The following is a 20,165-nucleotide window of genomic DNA, read 5'->3' on the forward strand; positions in this document are numbered from 1 at the left end:
TTATGAGTATAATAAAAATGGTCATAAAAATGACATCCCTATCTGAGAATATGTATTTCTTATTATTAACTGCTATATAATTGTTTGATGATATATTTAAATATCTCTTTTAAAATCCAAATCAAAATGTAGAAACACTAATTAAAAAAAAACAATCCTTAATATGACATTCTACAATTCATTACTTTACAAAGTTAAGACATGCCATAATCAGTGTACCAGGTATATGTTTCATCACCAACTCCTGAAAAACAAAAGCAAAAAAACCTGTCCACCTATGGACAGGTGTTTTTTGTGTTCCTTATTTTGATGGATTACCAGTATTGGGGGATTAGTTCTATAAATCATGTTACTGTTCAGCTAGGATTTCTTTCACTGTGTGAAATTCAACTTATCAAGAAGTAAGGAATTGTCAAAGTAAAAAATAATTAGGAAAAAATAAACAAACATTTTCCCTTCCCCATGGTAACTGATAAAAATACCATTAAGACAATTAGTTTTATTAGGGCAGTGTGAATGTATTAGAAATCAATTTTTATGATGTCAAAAAACTCAAAGAATTATCTAAGAAAGAAGACACTGACAATGTTGTCCTGTTGTACGGTAATTAGTTAGTCAGTCCCTGTTCTAGGCAATATGTTTTGTTATATAAAGAAACCCACAATATAGACCATCCTCTTCAGGGAGTTTCTAATCTATGTAGTGGGAAAAGAGAGATAGGAAGCATATATAGGTACAAAAAAAAAATCTCAAAGTAATAGGTAAAAAATGCTACTTTCAAGTGAGTAGTTCAGACCAGGCCTTTAGACCTTCAAAGAGAAAGATTGGGGAAAGCCACAGGGGCAAAGAAAGGTCTTAATCTAAGTTTTTAGGAAGTAGAATATTCAGATAGGCATTAATGGGAAAGCAATAAGAATTTAGACGGTGGAAACAGCATATGGATGGAATTTCACATATTAGGTGAGAATAATTTCTCTTATTAAGTATTCTGTGCTAAATAAGGCTTGTGAAAAAATTAATGATCTAATTCCATATTTGTTTTCTTTCAATGGAATGACCAAGCCACAAGCTTATGGAACTAATTAATGTGAAAATAAGTTCTTTCCAGCTATTAAAGAGAGGGGCCCAAGTAGTATCAGTGACAATAATAATGGCAACAATAGTAGTTGGAAAAATAAGTTACTTTCACATCCAAGGTTTGACATTTCAAGTCATGACATACAATGAAATGAGAGGGCAATAGAATTAAACATTAATATGAGACACTAGCCAAGAAGTTGTTTGTAAATGTATCCCTCATCTAGAGTCATGGTTGTTTTTTAAAAAGGATTCTTTATTATTTTAAATGATTTTTCACTTAGGCTCTCTCTACCTTACAAACTTCTGTTGTCTTGCATTGTCTGTCGTTTTGCAGCATATGAGATAATTTGACTTACCGTTGCATTTTCAGACAGAAACCATTCAGGTATTGGAATGTGGTGATTGGGGACCTTTCTTGGGAAATTCCGACGATCCTCAGCTTCCCAAAGCAGAGTATTTAAATCTGGGAAATTGTTGTTGATATCAATACCATCATGGGTCCAACGTCCTAGAGACCATCCTCCCAATTCAGAGCCCTAAGAGACAATTTCAGAATATGAACTCATATTTAAATGGTTTCCATTGTGGTAAAATCATATTCATACAAACTCAGATTCTTGCTGAACCTCTACATTTCTGAATGATGTTGTCCTCCAACGAATAACATTGGGGAAAAGTCAACAAATAAACAAAAAATTGTGGATCTATAACAGATAATCTTAACCAAATGATTCTGTATGTTCACAATTCTGCTGGTTGCCATCCATACCAGGAAAAATCGACATAAACAATTATATTGAATTAAAAGAACTGGAATTCATACACTTAAAAGACTTCAAGAACTTGGTGGGACTTTATAAGTTCTTAAATAACTTAAACAGTAGAAAGAGAAACATTTTCATATGGCTTTCTATGCAGTTTATGACATAGGTTCAAGGATCTAGAATCTGAACTCTTTCCTCTAATTCAAAATACCAACCCTTTTTGAGTTAATATTTGAGGAATAACAAAAGCAAGCATTTACAAGGAGGCACTGGATCTGTAGTTAGAAAGACTTGAGTTTAAATCTAGCCTCAGACACTTAATAGCTATGTGATCCAGGACAAGTCATTTAACACTGTTTACCTCAGTTTCCCCATCTGTAAAATGAGCTAGAGAAGTAAATGGTAAATCATTCCTTTATCTTTGCCATGAAAGATTCCATGGAATGTATTAGAATGCTATGGTCCATGGAATCACAAAGAGATGGATATGACTGAATGAAAAAGAAAGCAATTATATTGTATTTTATGTTTTGCAAAGCATATTATTTCTATTTCCTCATTTGATTTTAAGTATAATTCTCTGATGTAAGTGCTATCATTATCCTGATGTTTCATAAGAGGAAATATGAAGTAAAGTCTTCCTGATGTTTTAAATGAAAAAACCCGAAGAGACAGAATTTCTGGGTAACTAATAATCAATTTATTACTTAGGCAGGCCATTGATTAATAAATTGATGGCTAGTGGTTTCTCTTGGTAACTAAAGATAGGGAATGGAGATCCTGAGATATTAAATACTTTTTTGAACGGGAATGTCACTGACAAATGAAAGTCAACCTTGATTGGGGGACATTTAATAATGAAGTAAGCTAGAAGCCTTCATCTTCTACTGTTGGGAATCTGTTAGACTGTAATCATATTATGGAGGGACAAGAACATCAAGATAAGAAGTTTGGACATAATTCCATAAGTAACAGGAAGTCACAAAGAATTTTTCGTTTTGTTTTGTCTTTAACAAGGCACTGACCCGAGTCATGCATATTTTAGAAATTAATCTAACTGATATTCAAGATAGATTAATACAATGTTCATCAGTGATACTTTGCCTAAATGTAAATTGCCAAATTAATAGACTTTCTTTGTCTAACCTTAATAAATATGGAACATTCATCATCACAAAAAAATCTCCAATAGAAAAGCTGTTTCCATTAATATACATTAAAACGAAAGCCTACAAATCAAAACTGGCATTTTGACAGAAACAGATTCACTTTCCTGAGTTGACTGTTCTACATATCTTTTCCCTAGTCACTAAAATTTTTCACTACCGGGCTATCTCTCTCATAAGCTCTTAGGGCTTTCCAACAATGGATTTATATGGGAGGAAAGTGATATATTTAAAAGGGGAAGTTTTGAATAATGTGGCATATCATTTAACTATCCACTGATTGTTTCAGAAAAGATGAAGCTGAACCATGACAGGACGGAAATGACAATACCACTTCATAAGCCTTCTCATAACCGTCTGGATTGGCAGAAGGAAGAAGATGAATCCGAGTGTCTTCAATGAGTCGGATGATCCGTGTGTTCCCAGCCCTATATTCTTGGCAGAGAAACTGCATCAACAAAAGCATAAGCTCTCGTCCAAGCACTTCATTCCCATGTGCCCCTGCTATATAGCGGAATTCCGGTTCACCTTTACTCAAAAGAAAAGAAAATACAAATATAAATGTGATCTGCATGTACTGAAGCTCATATTGATCACAGAATAAGAAATCTTTAAAAATATAAATTTGTGTATCATTCCCTATCAAACATAATTAAGGAAAATTTGGAATAAAAAAGAAATAATAATGAGGAGGGCAATAAAAAAAATAAAAACTGATAATTATATAGCATTTGGTGTATTTTCTATGCATGATGCTATTTTATTATTGTAATAATCTTTTATAACCTCTGATGTTATAGCTAACATTCATATATTACTTTAAGGTATATATACTTTTCCCATACATTATTAACTATTGTGAAGGTCAAATTATCCTATTAGTTTTGGGAGGTATATATTGTAATATCCAGTTTGTAGCTAAAAAAATAATGATAAGAAAGATAAAGTCAATTGCTGCAGTTTGTGTAGCTAATGTGTTACAAATGTATCAAATCCAAGTCTCCTAATTTCAGATGCAATGATTTTTACATTGAACTAAGGTGCCTGGAGTTAGACCTGGAAATCTTGAATTCTAGTCCCGGCATTACAAGAAATCTCCTTGGTGATCCTAGGCAAATTACTAAAGCTCTCTGGGATCCAAATTCCTTATTTCATAGATGAAATTCATTATATGTGGCTTTAATGAACTGAAATATGTTGGGGAGGGATTCAAGCTTCGGATATAAAGTTTGGAGTACTTCCCATTAAAGAATAGCAGTTAGGATTATAGCTTATACCTAAAAATATTTCTCATAGACTAATAATATTTAGGAAGGACAGACAAAGATAATTAATGTCTAGGACTCTTTCTCTGAGAAAATCAGAGTAGCTAGCCTCTGATGCCAATTCTCCATCTTGCCTCCTAGAAGGAATCAGTCTCCCTTGGAGTAGGGTGAGTACAGAAAACTAGAGATATCTACTGATTCCTCCTTGTGAGTCACATCTACACAGATCCAGCCTTTAAGAACCTATAGTCATAACCATGTACTACTGATACATCAGAGCAGGATTTTGCTGAAGCACACCAGCTTATTGGGTTACAGATATGTTTTAGGAGTGGACATTTTTAAACTGGACAATATCCCAATTTAGATGTTTAAGCAGCATGGCTAAAGGATGAACTTCTAGTTAGAGCAGGAAGTTCTTGACAATTATTGTGCCATGGATCCCTTTATTGATCTGATGAAGTCTGTGGGATCTTTTTAAGAATAATAAATTTAAATGTATAAAATGAAACACATAGGATTAAAAGGGAAATTAAATCTTAGTGACAATAAAGATCTATTTCCCCATACAAAGTAAAAATATATTAATGGATTTTTTTGGATATATATGGATTTCAAGTTAGCACTTCTTTGTTGGAAACTTAAAAAAAAAAAACAATTACAAAGATGCAACAGGTAGCTTAAAAAGACTATGTTAAAAAAGACTATTTGATAAGAGTAAGGAAAATACATAAATTCTGCATCTATAATAAAATATTTTGGAGCCACTTTTCAAGGGAAAACTCAAACTTTGTAGAGAGGTACAGGTTTATTCTTATCTAATTAGAAGTGGGCTTGAAGTAAGACCTCAGAGTAAATTTGTGATTTGACATTTACTTAGCAATATGATCTTAGGCGAGTCATAAATTCTGTAGCTTTAATTTTTCTAATCTGTAAAATGAGGGACTGAACTGATGACCAAAGCCATTCAAGTTTAGATTTATGTTCCCATGTGACCTTATTCAAATCAGTAATCTCTGTGTGTCTCAGTATGGGTAAAGTGAGCATGACAGTCATCTTCCTATTCATCTCACAGTGTCTTTATAAAACTCCAGAGTATTTTTTTATAAAAATACTATAAAACTATACTATATATATACTATAATATATATATATATATATATAGTATATATATACTATATAATACTATAAAAATAGAACATTTATATGTTCTATTATTTTCTATCATTATATTCATTCTTACCATTATGTTTCATCCTTATAATAGGAAAAACACAACTAAATGTAATTCATTCTTAGAAATTAAAAAAATTCTATCTGATGTAAATGTCATCTTAAAATTATTCTGATAATATGGATAGAAATACCTAAGACCCTGTGGATTTATATCTAAATTTACCAAATCAACACTGGAACAATCACCTCTTGAAAAAAGATTTATGACAAGAATAAATACATTTTGCAAACTTACTCACAGCCTAAAATGATTTTATAAGTTCAGAAATTTTTTAAATCCATAATTTTTTCCTTCATTTAAGATGTTAGCCCTCAATACTGCATATATTTCATAAAGCCAAATAATTCTAACCAACTTCGTGTTCTCCTGGGTTGTCAGAGATTTCCACAGCATACAACTTCAGTCCTTGGTGGCTTTTGCCAATATTATAAATCCTTGTGATATTGGGGCACATTTCATTTACAATCTTCATCAACTGAAAGAAAACAAAGAAATAAAAAATGTACATTTCTACGCCTCTGTCATTCAAGAAAGAATTTTCAAAGAACAGCCCTTGGGTTGATAGTCAGAAGCGTGGATACTAATTTTTTACACAGTATCACAGTATTTCTGAGTTGGAGTGCTGACAGCAATTGGAAGAGAATCCCTTTTATAACAATTTCAAAGTGAGAATCTAGTATCTGTCTGAAGATCTTTAGTAAAGGGCCTGAAGTACCCCATTCCATTGTGGTATAATTTTTGTTATTCAGAAGTTTTTTCTTACATCAAACCTAAACTGGCCCTTTTGAAATGTCCCACTAGTTATTCCTAATTCTGCATCTTGGGATAAGCAGAGGAAATCTTATAGCAATTCCACATTATATGTCATCATATAATGGATGGCATTAATCATGTTCCCTGGAAATCTCTTCTTATCTGAGGTAAATCCAGGATCATAGATTTAGAACTAGAAGAAACCATCAAGACAAGCTAATACTAAATTTTCATTTTAATAGATGAGAAAGGTTTAGTAAGATAAAGTTTTTCCACCAGTGCTCATGTCATTAACTAGAAGGCCTCCACCATCCTGCCTGCCTTCTTCTGTATGCCATCTACCTTATCAATATCTTGCCTATAATGAATGTATAATAAGGCAGATGTTGTCTGACTAGAAACAGGAATAGGGATGTTCTCCACAGTCCTTCATATCCTTGGATGTCATAGCTCTCACTGTAGCCTGAAATTACAAAGGTTCTCATGCTCTCCAAAACTGGTGTGTGTATGTGTGTTTACATACACACATACACACCTACCACGGTTTTATATGTACACAACACATATACAAATATGCATGTGCACATATATATACATGTATACACATTATATATTTATATTTATATATATGCATACATATACACACATAACCATATACTGATAGTCATATTATAGAAAATTTGATCTGCTTTTCCAGGAAAGTAATGTCACTTTGGTAAATACCGCTGAGTTTGTTCTAGTGAAAAAGAAATAAAGAAACCCTTCTCACAAGAGATTTCTTGTTACTTCTTACTAAACAATGCAGGATACTGAGAGTAAGATCTGAGAATTATAGAGTCTGAGCTAGAAGGAAACTTACAACTCACTGGATCCAACACCCTTTTTATGTTATTAACTAAAATATTATTTTATTTTATTTACAATTCTCCTATTATACCCAAACTAGAAATGCAGGGGCTTCTCACACAGGCAAAATTCCATTATAGATGAGCATAGGAGTTTTGATCAACTCTTTCTAACTTGAGCTAGTATGTTTCTTAGAAAAAACTGGTGGGCTGGTGAATGGCCCCAGGGGCTTACCCTTTTAATGCTAGACACTCGATCAATTGGATTAGTCCCTAGCATGTTTGAACAACAGAGCTTAAGAGATCTGTCAGCCTCTGCCTTCCCTTAGCCTGGATGACAGATGCCAAGTCAAAACACATTTTATTTTAAAGAAAAAGAAACTAAAGCCCAAAGAAGAGTGGTACCTTGCTTAAGATGATACAGAAACCACTATTTGGAATCTGAGTATTAAATTGAGCAAGCACATGTTTTGTTGACACAGTTTAACTGTTCTCACTATAATGAGGTTATTACTTAAGATTCACTGTATTACAACATATTTTTCCCTGAAAAAAATGCTTTATTTTAGATAAAGATTCTTCTATCTTATACTTGTTTTCAGAAATATAGTCAATCTGAATCAAAGCCTTCAGGGTGGAAAGATTTAAAAGATGCAATGGGGTCAAACATCTGTCCAAGAAAACAAATGAAGGTTGAAAATAAAAGTATTTATGAAACATTTAAAAAAAAAATGTTCTGCCCCTCAAGATTCCCTCTTTCTGATTCTTGAAAAAGCTTTTGTATTACTTGATCTGCTGTTTTCAAAGTTGGATTGCAATTCATTAGTATTACCAGCACAGTCTCATATGAATATGAAAAGCTTTAAAGGTTAATATGCTAACTTTAAAGCTTGCTGAAGCCTGAAGATAATTAAATGAAAGCAGTGAGAAAGAAAAAAAAAGTTGTTCCCTTTTACTTAATTATTTTAGCTCTGGAGTGAAGGTTTCAGGGATAAGAATAAGATAATGCTTTGGGGTTATCCAGCAGGATGAGGAACTAGGAAAGACAAAATGATGAAGAAGAAAGAGAAAAGGCCTGCACTCTAAAGAGTCTTGTCTCTGAAATCTTTGTTATGTGAGTCTAGACAGAGGTAAGTCAAAAGTCATGTATGCACTAAAGTCAAATTTTCTCCTCTACTGGAAAAGAGAATCTGCTTTGAACAGTCATACTGCAATGCCGAAGAAACTGAGCAAGACAAGAGATTAGAGACCAATTCAATAGTTTATTAAATGGAGAGAAATACTGGGACCAATGGATCCATCCATATTTGATCCCAGGGCTAGAGGAGACTATCATCTCAAAGAGTCTAGCCTCGAGTATCAGGACAGCAAGCTTTTTATAGAATAACAAGAACAATGACATAATGGAGGTTCATTGGTGGGGATACCTAATGGAGGGAGGTTACTGATATTCTAATGACATCTAAAATGGTTAAACCTTTATTTTGTCAAACATTAAGAAGGAATGTCTATAAAACCTTTATCTCAAACATTAAGAGGGAAAGGATGTAATCTAATGCAGAATAACTAAATAGGACAATTGGAGAAACTGGGTCACGACATTAAAAAGGGAACTTTGGCACAATATAACTCTTCAGTCATGAGGAAAGAAGATTCTTAAAAGAAGTTCTCCAAAGAGGGGGGCAAAAGGTGAAATAAAAGCAAAGGAGGATCTTCTAGCTATATAGAAGGGAACTTGAATTTTATTCCTCAGAAAAATTTAGAACATTTTATTAAAGTAATTGTTTATAAGAAAGTTGATGATTATAAGAAAGCCAGACCAACTTAAGTACAGATGACACTTGTCTAATGTTATTTCTTTTATAACATGATAACTTGACTGATATTCCAAGGAATTGTTTTTGTCATTTTATAACATATATGATTATAGCAAAGCAGTTTGGCAAAGTCTCTGATAATCTCCTTGAGAATTACTGGAAGAGACATGTGCCAAATGAAAATGCCATTTTATGGTTTAGGAACTGGTTGAATAACTTGATCCAAAGGTAGTCAGTATCACCTTGAGGTCAACCGTTCAACAACCATTTATTAAATGTGTACTATGTGCCAGGTACTGTGCAAAGCCTTGGGAAAACAAAGAAAGACAAAAAAAAAAAGTTTCTGCTTTCAAGCTTATATTCTAATGGGAGAAACAATATGCAAGCAACTATTCAAAAAAACTATTCAAATATGGTATAAATCGAGTATAGTCTCAAGGGGAAAGCTCTAATATTAAGGAGGACTGGGAAAGACTTTTTGCAGAAGGTAGGATTTAATATCTAGAGAGAAGTATCCAGGAATTTGTACTTGATTAGGCAATTTGGCACTTTACTGATAACTTGGATATAAGCATAAAAGTCATGTTTATAAAAATGTGTCACTAATACAAAGCTAGAACAGAGAATAAACATATTGGAGATCTAAACTGGAGATTTAAAAATGCCTTAATTGGGACAATGGGCCAAATCTTATAAGTTTAATTTTGATGGGAATAAAAGTAAAATTCTATATTTGCAAAACTGCAAAAGAGTTGGAGAGATAAACAATAGCTCTTGTTGTTTAGAGGGGATATGAAGGTTTTAGTGCACTATAAGTTCAAAATGAGTCAGTGATGTGACCTAGCAGTCAAGAAAAGATAATATGATCTTGGAATGTATTAAGAAAAGTACAGGATCCAAAGGCAAAAGCAGTATTAGTAGCACTGAACTTCTTCTCTGGAAAGATCAAGTCAGTAATAAATTTTGAGTTACATAAAAGCTCTAGGACAATCAGGAGGATATTAAAATGACTTCTTTTCAACTGAAGCCTATGTCTCTGATTGCTATGCTTCTGAGCTGACTGCTACTTGAATCTGGGATGCTATATCCTCCCACTATAATTTTTGACTTTCCTTGACTTTTGACTTCTTTTAAGAATGAGTTCAGTTCCCAGCTTTTCCTGGTTTTTCCTCTTCATTGCCAATATCTCTGCCCTTTAGATTACTTTCCAACCATAGTGTATGTGCATTTTTTAAAAAAGATACATACTTATTTCTATGTCTCTTCCATTTAAATGCATGTTCCTTGAGGTCAGGTACTACTTTTCACCTTTCTTTGTATTTCCAGTGCTTAGTGTTATGCAGAAAACTGACAGTATGACTTGTGAAGGGACTAGAGACCTACTCTATGTGCAGCAGGAGTTAAGAATCTTTAATCCTGAGAGGATATTTGGAGACTTGTCAAGTAGAAGATAAATTGCCCTTGTCTTACATACTGCCAGGGAAATCACATTAGAAGCAATCAGCAGAAACTACCAAGGGACAGATTTTGGCTGATATAAAGAGGGGAAAAAAATCTATCTAACAATTAGAGCTATTCAAAATTACTATCTAGTTGGTATGGAAGGAACTTCTTATTCACAGGTGGTCTTATACTAGAGAGTGAATGACCATTTATTCATTTAACCATGGGACAAGTTGGTCTAGATGACATCTGAAAACCTTTCTAATTTTGAGATTCTGAGATTGAATAAGATTTGATAATTTCCCTGGGTTTCATTTTCTATATTTGTAAAATTAACTTGGACTAAATGACATCTTAAGATTTAAAAGTAAAAAATACATATGATTTGAATACAAATTGTCCCTACCGTCTTTTCTGGGTCTCCATCCATCAAATAATTACTTCATTCACTCTAAATGCTTTTAATTAATATTTATTAGGGCAATAGCACAGAATTGTACATCCACATGTATTTGTATGCTTATCTTTGCAGTTAATGACCTGTTAACATTTTTATACTTTTCCAATGAAGTCTCAAATACTTTGAGAGATGTCAACTAAATATCAGTTAGAAAGACTAGGTCCTTTGAAATAGCTCAAAGAAGAGTGGAATGAATTTGAATATTTCTGCTTATCATAAAATTTATTAAGGTAAAAAATGAGGGGTTCAAAGTTTATTGAGAAATATTATTAAAAAGTAGATCAGCTATTCAAATCATTTCTCCAAAAAGTCCCTAAAAGGTCTAAGACAATACTGTTGTTCTTTACAAATGTAATTAATGTTTGTTAGTGTTAGTCATTAAATATTTAAATGTCATTGAAGGCCCTGTGCTAAGTAGTGAAAATACAAAAAATGGAGATATTGACACAGAGAGATGGATGTATGCATGTCTGTGTGTATATGTATACATGTATAAATAAATAAATATATATATACCTGTATGCATATACATATTGTGTGCTATCATACAACTATATTTTGTTGTTGTTCATTTTCTAACTAATGGGTCATAAAGATATGTATTGTAAACATTGTATATATTTATATATGTAGATATTTATATATATAGAGAGAATAAATTGTTAAAACTATATAATTGTACAAGTAAAGTGGTACCCTGTAGTTTCATGAAACCAGTATAGCCTCTATGCTACATGGAAGCATAAAAGCACTATTTGGATAACATAGATACATGTATAGAATAATAAGTTATGTTTCAGTAAAAGAAAGAATCATAGAGATTTGACAGATACAATAATATAAGTCTAGGAAGGTGTCTTAATAACAATGATTTCATAAGTGGTATAATCATTCTACAATAATATTTGGGAGTTATTATTTATATTATTAAATATAATGAGGTATGAGACTTTACCATTCATGTAGTTGGCCAATGGCATCGTAACTAATTAGACTACATATTTCAGTCAGATTAGTTCTTCAAAGAACAGATGCCTCATAAAATTTTCATCTAAATACATGATCTAAGAATTGGATTTGCAGAGTTTTCAGAAAACCCAGTGCCCATATGCATTTGGTTTGGCTCAACTCTAACCTTGTCACATCTGTCTCCTAATGGAACTTGGTCCAAAGAACTGAAGCTCACTGTCATAGAACAAGCATGCTTAATGCATGGCAAGCTCCATGATATACCATTAGGTGATGTTTTTCACATATGTAAGAAAAATACATTAACTCATGGGACAATGTGTTTTTCTCTCACTCATAAAAGGCATTGTGGTAATGAATTTTTATGATCTTCAGCAAAATGTTTCAACTACTTGAGCCATGGTACTGTCATTTACAATGATGGGACTGAACTGGATGTTCTTTAAGTTCCTTTTTAATTCTACAATTATATACAATGCATCTAGCATCCCTCATTCTTCCTAGCAATCAGAGGTACAAAGTCACCAAAATGAAGTGAAAGGTGAAATGAAATGGCAATGAAACAGCAATATTAATGGGTCCCCAAAAGTCAAAGTTTTAGTATTATTCTCATTAGTACCACCCTACAACCAGTTGAGATAAGTATGGATAATGAAAGTAAAACAGATATTAAAGTAAAATGTAGGAGTTTTAAAAAATATTTATGGTCAAGATAATGGTATTCCTGATCAAGAAGGAATGTTTATTAAGTATAGAAAGTGTCACAATCAGGATTCATCTGGGATGAAACATTTACCTCAATTAAGTTAAAAGAAGAACATATTTGCACTGCAAAAAGAGGCATTTAATAAGTCACAGAGAAATGGTTGATGATTTCTGAAAAAAGAATCTTTAAATTGTCTGCATGTTGGTGAGCAGCCTGCATACAAAAATAGATACTGAACTGAGAATGATAGCCCTGGGTAATATTAAATTAATCAGAAAAGATATTCATAGCTTCATAATACATCTCTTATTGACTAAAAATCTGTGGTGTAATACTGGCTCACAAAAGTAATTTAGAAAAGTTATTTTAGAAAGTGACTTTGGCGACTACAATAATGAAAAATATTAAAAGAATTAAATATCTCTGCCACAGTTTAACATGCTTAAGAGAACATAACTATGGAAAGTACAATTCTATTCATGATCCAGTTCCAGAAGAAAGGAGATAAAAATAGGATAACAACTGAAAATATAACTCTTGTTAGAAAAAAAAAATGGAAGCTAGGACAGAATTTTTTTGGCCTTATTTCTAACATATAACAAGTTTTAACCAACATTATTATTTGGTCAAACATATTCCCATGTTTTAGTTGATTCAAAATATGAGGGTCTTTTTTCTCTATTTCATCATTCTGTGAGGTTCTGGGAAAATCATTTAACCACTATACATATAACTGGAATCTTGCAACTACTTGGAATTTGTAAGTCACAGGGCAAGAGACAGCATACACTCGTGGAGGGATTTCCCTATACTGATATAGTAACAGATTCTTCACATACTTAAATATTATGGATATATGCCAATGTATATGTGTATAGAACAGGTATGCATATATGTATTCATACATATATAGTATCATATATAACATCTTTTCATATATTTGGCAAGTTAATTTACCTAAAATAAAATATGCCTCTGAATATTACACAAATCACAATTTCAAATCCTCAATTTAGACAAAGAATATGTCACATTCACAATTGAAATTTCAATTATTTATGAAGGCCTTGAAGTATTGACATGAGTCACATTAGAAGTATTTCTTTATATGGTAATAACTGTATTAATTATCTTTTTTCTCCCCAATATAAGACTGCCAAAGTATTTCTGTAAAAACCATATTTAATTCCTAAGCAACAAATTTTTCACTAGCATCTCTCATACCTCAGAGCTAGGAGGTTCTTTCTATCACAAGAAGATGAGAATTGAAGCATTTTTAAAAGTTGCTCTTTTCTGTCAATGCCATATGATCTAGAGACAATATGAAATACCAGAAAGTCTGGATAAACTTAACTCCAGACTCTACAAATGTTCAGTCCAGAAAAATGCTAGTTTCAGTAAGGCATTACTTGCTTTACATTCATTAGAAAATATATAATTGTTTAATGTGAGAAGCTAAGATAATTTCTCTATGGACTATTGAAAAATTTAGAAAGATGTGAAGGCCATAACTGTGATTTTCACACAATGAAAGTTTTTAGAAGATTTAATCTTGAGTTTTAATTAATGATATGCATAGTTTATTAAAAAATTATGACCTATATTCAGGCCATTTCTAATAGACTTTTGATGGAGAGAGCCATCTTGCACCCAGAAAGAGGATGGTTGGGACTGAATGTGGATGATAACCTAGTACTTTCACTTTTTTAGTTGTTCTTTACTTGCTTTTTGTTTTCTTTCTCATTTTTTTCCTTTTTGATATGATTTTTCTTGTGAACATTTCTTGTGAAATGTTGGAATATATATAGAAGAATTGTACATGTTTAATATATATTTGATTGCTTGCTGTTTAGGGAAGGGGGTGGTGGGAAGGAAGAAAAAATTGGAATATAAGATTTTGCAAGGATGAATGTTGAAAAATAACTTTATAAATATTTTGATAATAAAAAGATATTTACAAAAAAAAAGTATTGACCTAAATGCAAAGATAATCTGGACACCACAGACATAAGTGTCAATGAAGGAAAGCTTGAAGTTGAGGTATTCAGTTCATAGGAGTGAATATCTAAGAAAGGAGTTTGGTAGTGATGGCCTCATGTATCTATTATAAAAATGACAAATATTTAAGTTAACATGTAAGAAGAATGACTTCTGGTGGTAGAGCCAAGATGGCAGAATAAATCTAGGAGGCTGCTTGAGCTCTCCCAGTTGCCCTCAAAAATCACATGAAACCAAGCATCTGAATAGTCTGAAAGGATGAAACAACTGTTCAGCTCAAAATAAACTGGAAAAACTTCAAGAAATGTCAGTTTCACTGGAATGAAAAGGGTGTGCAGGTCAGCTCAGATGGACTCTGAGAAAGCCAGTGAGTGGGTCTTAGTCATAACAAATCAGCAACTAAGACTTCCAGTCCTGGCTCAGTAGAGGAACAAATCAGGGGGGCAGCTTCCAAGCTCAGTTTAGAAGGCAAACTCTGGGAAACCAGGCTGTTTCATGAATAGAGCAGGCAAAACTACTCTCTGCAATCACAAGGGCTCTGTGCTCAAAGCCAAGGCTCAGAGCTTCACAGGAAGCTTGGGACAGTGCCCCCTGAATCTCAGGAGCAGAGCTCAACCATAAAAGTAAAAAAAAAAAAAAAAAAAAAAAAAGTGAAAATACCAAAAGGAAAGAAAATGAGCAAGAAACAGAAAAGAACCTTGACCATAGAAAGCTACTATGGTGACAGGGCAGCAGACCAAAACACAAACTCAGAGGACAAAATGTGCACAGAAGAAATCTCAAAGAGTTGGTCTCAAGCCCAAAGAGTTTCTTGCAAATGTTCATAAAAGACTTTAAAAAACAAATAAAGGAGATAGAAGAAAGAATGAGAAAAGAAGTGCATGAAAACCAACAGCTTGAAAAAGGAAGGAAAAAAAATTATCTGAAGAAAACACCACCTTCAAAAGTAGAATTAACCAAATAGAAAAATAGATACAAAAGCTAAGTAAAAAAAAAAACAAAAACAAAAACAAAAAAAAACCCACATTAAAAACTAGAATGAATCAATCAAGCCAAAAAGAATGAAATTTTTTAAAAAATGAAATATCTCATTGGAAAAATAGCCAACTTGGAAAATAGATCCAGAAGAGACAATTTACAAATTATTGACCTATCTGAAGGTCATGAACAAAAAAGAGACTGGATAGCTTTCTTCAAGAGATCAATAAGGAAAAGTTATTCAATATTCTAGAAAACTAGGGGGAAATATCATTAAGGAATCCATAAATCACTTTCAGAAAAAGATCCTACAAGGAAAACCCCAAGGAACATTGTTGCAAAACTCTACCACTATAATTGCAAGGAAAAAATACTGCAAGCTTCCAGACAAAAACAATTCAAATATCAAGAAGCAACAGTCAGGATTACTCAGAATCTGGCAGCTTCTCCAACAAAGGATTAGAAGGCCTGAAATATCATATTCCAGAAGGCAAAGGACCTGGGATTACAACCAAGAAGTAACTGTTCAGCAAGACTCAGCATTATCTTTCAGGGGATGCAAAGGATCTTCAATGAAGTAAAAGACTTTCAATCATTTCTACTGAAAAAACCAGAACTAAAAATAAAATGGAATCTTCCTACACAGGACTCAAGAGAAGCATAGAAAGGCAGACAGGGGGAAAATATATATTATTTAAAGGTTAAACTGTTTATATTCCTAATTGGGAAAATGATATCTGTAAGTTTTGAGAACTATGTGCCACTGGGGCAGGCAGAGAGAGGCATCACATGGACAGAAGGTGTGGTTGTGAATGGGCTCTGATGTGATGACATCAAAGAAAATTACATAGGGGTGGCAAAATGTACTAGAAAAAGAGGAAAGGGGAGGTATAATGGGACAAGTAGTTCATATGAAGAAGTGCAAAAGATCTATTACAGTCCAAGAAAAAAAAAAGAAGAGGGATGAGCATTGTCTGAAGCTTGATCTCATCAGTTTAGAGTCTAAGAGGGAATAACAATCATTCAGCTAAGTATAGAAATTCATTTAACTCCATAAAGAACCAGAAGGAGAAAAGAAAGAAAAGGGAGGGGCAAGATAGAAAGGAGGGCAGAAATACAAGGGAATAGGTAAGAGAAGAGGGGAAGGAGTGGTAGAAGAAAAGTTAGTGGATGGAGTAAGTTAAAAAATCACAACTAAAGAAGCAAGGAGGGGTGATAGGAGATAAGGTATTGGGTGGGGTGAGTAAAAAACAGGACTCAGGATAGGGTGGAAAAAAAAACAAATGTATATACAGGGGAGAAAATAAGATGGAACCAAATACAGAGCTGGTAATCATGACTGTAAATGTGAATGGGATGAACTCTCCCATAACATAGATATGAATGGCAGAGTGGATTAAAAAACAGAATCCTACAACATGCTGTTTACAAGAAACACATTTGACACACAGAGAGACATACAGCGTAAAAGGCTGGAACAGAATTTATTATGCTTCAGCTGAAGTAAAAAATGCAGGGGTAGCAATTCTAATATCATATAAAACAAAGGAAGAACAATTTCCATTAAAGAACAATGAAATTTAAACAATTTAAAGAACAATTAATTCCAGTACTATATAGTACTATCCAATACTATCTATAGTTATGTGAAAAATCCCTATGATTAGAGAAATGCAAATTAAAATAACTCTAAGATACCACCTGACACCTTTCAGATTGACTAAAATAACAGGAAAAGATAATGATAAATGTTGGAGAGGAGGTGAACAAACTTGGACACTTATGCATTGTTGGTGGCATTGTGAAATGATCCAACCATTTTAAAGAACAACTTGGAACTATTCCAAAAGGGCTATAAAACTGTGCATACTCTTTAACCCAGCAGGGTCTGTATTCCAAGGAAATCTTAAATGAGGGGAAAAGGACCCACATGTGTAAAAATGTTTGTTGCAGGTCTTTTTGTGATAGCAAAGAATTGGGAAATGAGTAGATATCCATAAGAATAACTGAATAAATTGTGGTATGTGAATATAATGGAATACTATTATTTTATAAAAATGATGAACAAGCTGATTTTAGAAAGACTTGGAAAGATTTACATGAACTGATGCTGAATGAGACAAGCAGAACCAGAAATTCATTGTGCATATTAGGAAGAATGTGCTATGATCCACTATAAAAGGCTTGGTTCTTCTAAATGGTTCACCCAAAGCAATCCCAATAGACTTTGGACAGAAAATTCCATTTGCATCCAAAAAAAAAAAAAAAAAAAAGGAATTAAGGAAATTTAATGTAAATCAGCACATGCTATGTGCATTCCTTTTTTTTTTTTTTTTTTTTTTTTACTCTCTCCCATGGTTTTTCCTTTTTGCTGTTTTTTCTCTTCCAAGATGATTCATAAAGTAATGTGTGTTAAGAATAAATAAATTTATTAAAAGAAAAAAACATGCAAGAAGTATTAAAGGTCCCAATATAAGGGGAAATTCTGATCTCGTGTTTGTCATTATGGTTTGGAGGAATAAAATTCCTAAGTGGAAGATAACTCCAGATGGATATAATAAAGCAAAAGAAATAGAATAATTAAAAAAGGAGGAGAATAAAGTAATATTTTATAAATAGATAAAAGTCTTGTGTAATCTTGAACAAAAAATGGACATTTGATGAACTGAAAGACTCAAATATTTGTAACAAAAAGACTAGGACTCAAATGAAAATTCAATATAAAAGAACTAAGAGAAAACAGTGGGAAATCATTAAAGACTAGTTATAAGGCACTGATTAAGGTAAAAATGTTACTAGAAAAACATGAAACTTATTACTTATCAAACTTATGAACAGTTGGGATATGAATAAACAAAAGATAGACATCAAAGTTAGGTGTAAAGTGGATAATTTCAATTACATTAAATTTAAAAAGTTTTGTACAAATAAAACAAATGTAGACAAAATTGGAAGGAAAGCAGAAAATTTGGAAAAATTTTCTATAGATAGTTTATCAAACAAAGTTCTCATATCTAAAATATGCAAACATTATTAGTAAGACATATCTGAAAATGAAGAAATTATTATTAATTCTATGATAAGAGTATTAGGATAGGTATAATATATAATAATATATAATTTACAATGTACACATTACATATATATTAGAGATATCTAAATAATGTTATATATAATATATACATATGTATACAACATAATTATATATTATATATTTTATACACATAAACACATACATACATATGTGTTATGCATATGCTCTCTTAATAAGTCAATTATTGTTGTTGTCACTAATATTTAGAGGGAAAAGTTCATACTCCCCTAGACACTGTGATAGAAAAGAAAAGGAAAGATAGGTATAGCTTAGCATTCATCATAGATTTGGAGAAGGCAAATTTCAAAGAGATCAGCCACAAAGCTAGTGAAGATGTTCTAGGCTAAAAATTCTACAGGACAGGAAACTCTCAAGAATTAAATTATGAAGATATAAAAGGAAAGAATTCTGACAAGAATAGGTAAGATCTGAAGAGAGTAATAAATAAATAAAAAGAGAGTAATAATAAAAATGCACAGAGAACTCTAAACCCAACCCATTATTTTGTTTTATTTATTTATTTTTATAGCTTTTTATTTACAAGATATATGCTTGGGTAATTTTTCAGCATTGACAATTGCAAGACCTTTTGTTCCAACTTTTCCCCTCTTTCCCCCGACCCCTTCCCCCAGATAGCAGATTAACCAATACATGTTAAATATGTTGAGGTATTAATTACATACAATATATGTATACATGTCCAAACAGTTATTTTGCTGTACAAAAAGAATTGGACTTTGAAGTAGTGTACAATTAGGCTGTGAAGGAAATCAAAAGTGCAGGCAGACAAAAATAGAGTGATTGGGAATTCTATGTAGTGGTTCATAGTCATCTCCCAGAGTTCTTTCACTGGGTGTAGCTGGTTTAGTTCATTACTGTTCTATTGGAACTAATTTCCAACCCATTATTTTAAAAACTATGTACGTAAGAGAGAAGCAAAGGCAAGGGAATTAATAACAGAATATTGTGTGGTCCTGTGCATACATAGTGTCAAGAACTCTAAAGCTCCGAATGAGTTTAGGCTGGTGAGGGAAGTTAAAGGCAGTAAAAAAAAATTCCACTTTTTATTATGTTTTGCTTTGTTTTGTAGTTATGTTGAGGTGAAGAAGAGGATAAAAGAAGGGATTAGATTCTGGCTTGGTGTAGTATCAATTATGCCAACTAATAAGAAAAAGAAGGCTGATTGTCTTTTTTTTTTTTCATTTTGCTTTCTCTGCTTAAAAAAAATGACATTTGCACTGGAAATTAAAAAAAAAAAAAAAACTAGCAGGTGCTATCCAAGATAAGTAAGAACGTTGTAATAGAGTACCTGGTCGCCCTTGTTAAATTCAAATGACCTGACACAAATGAATTTGCTCCTTGGGCTTTTGGTGTACATGACTGATGAGCTACTGTCAGGGATAGAAAGTGATGGAGAATGGGGAGGCCACAGAAATAAAGAAGGAACAATGATGTTCTAATTTTCAAAAAAATAAACGGAAAAGAATAATATCTGAAAACTTTAGTTTTGTGAATAAATTTAATTCCTGAGAAAAGTCTAGGATAATTGATTAAAGGACCATAAATCAACATCTAGAAAAAGAAACTTAT

At 32.5% G+C, this 20,165-nt stretch overlaps 1 protein-coding gene across 2 annotated transcripts in view; it reads right to left on the minus strand.

Moving 5' to 3' along the window:
- Positions 1–20,165, minus strand: part of CPXM2 (carboxypeptidase X, M14 family member 2) — a 266,901-nt gene that overhangs the window by 64,217 nt on the left and 182,519 nt on the right. For both annotated transcript variants that reach the window (XM_031956005.1, XM_031956006.1), the window contains 3 exons: positions 5,864–5,987; positions 3,342–3,538; positions 1,437–1,616 (listed from right to left, as the gene is read on the minus strand). In XM_031956005.1, coding sequence (XP_031811865.1) covers positions 1,437–1,616; positions 3,342–3,538; positions 5,864–5,987 — 501 coding nt within the window. The remainder of the gene's footprint in view (positions 1–1,436; positions 1,617–3,341; positions 3,539–5,863; positions 5,988–20,165) is intronic.

This window comes from Sarcophilus harrisii, chromosome 2 (assembly GCF_902635505.1).
Source record: "Sarcophilus harrisii chromosome 2, mSarHar1.11, whole genome shotgun sequence".
Taxonomy (NCBI): domain Eukaryota; kingdom Metazoa; phylum Chordata; class Mammalia; order Dasyuromorphia; family Dasyuridae; genus Sarcophilus; species Sarcophilus harrisii.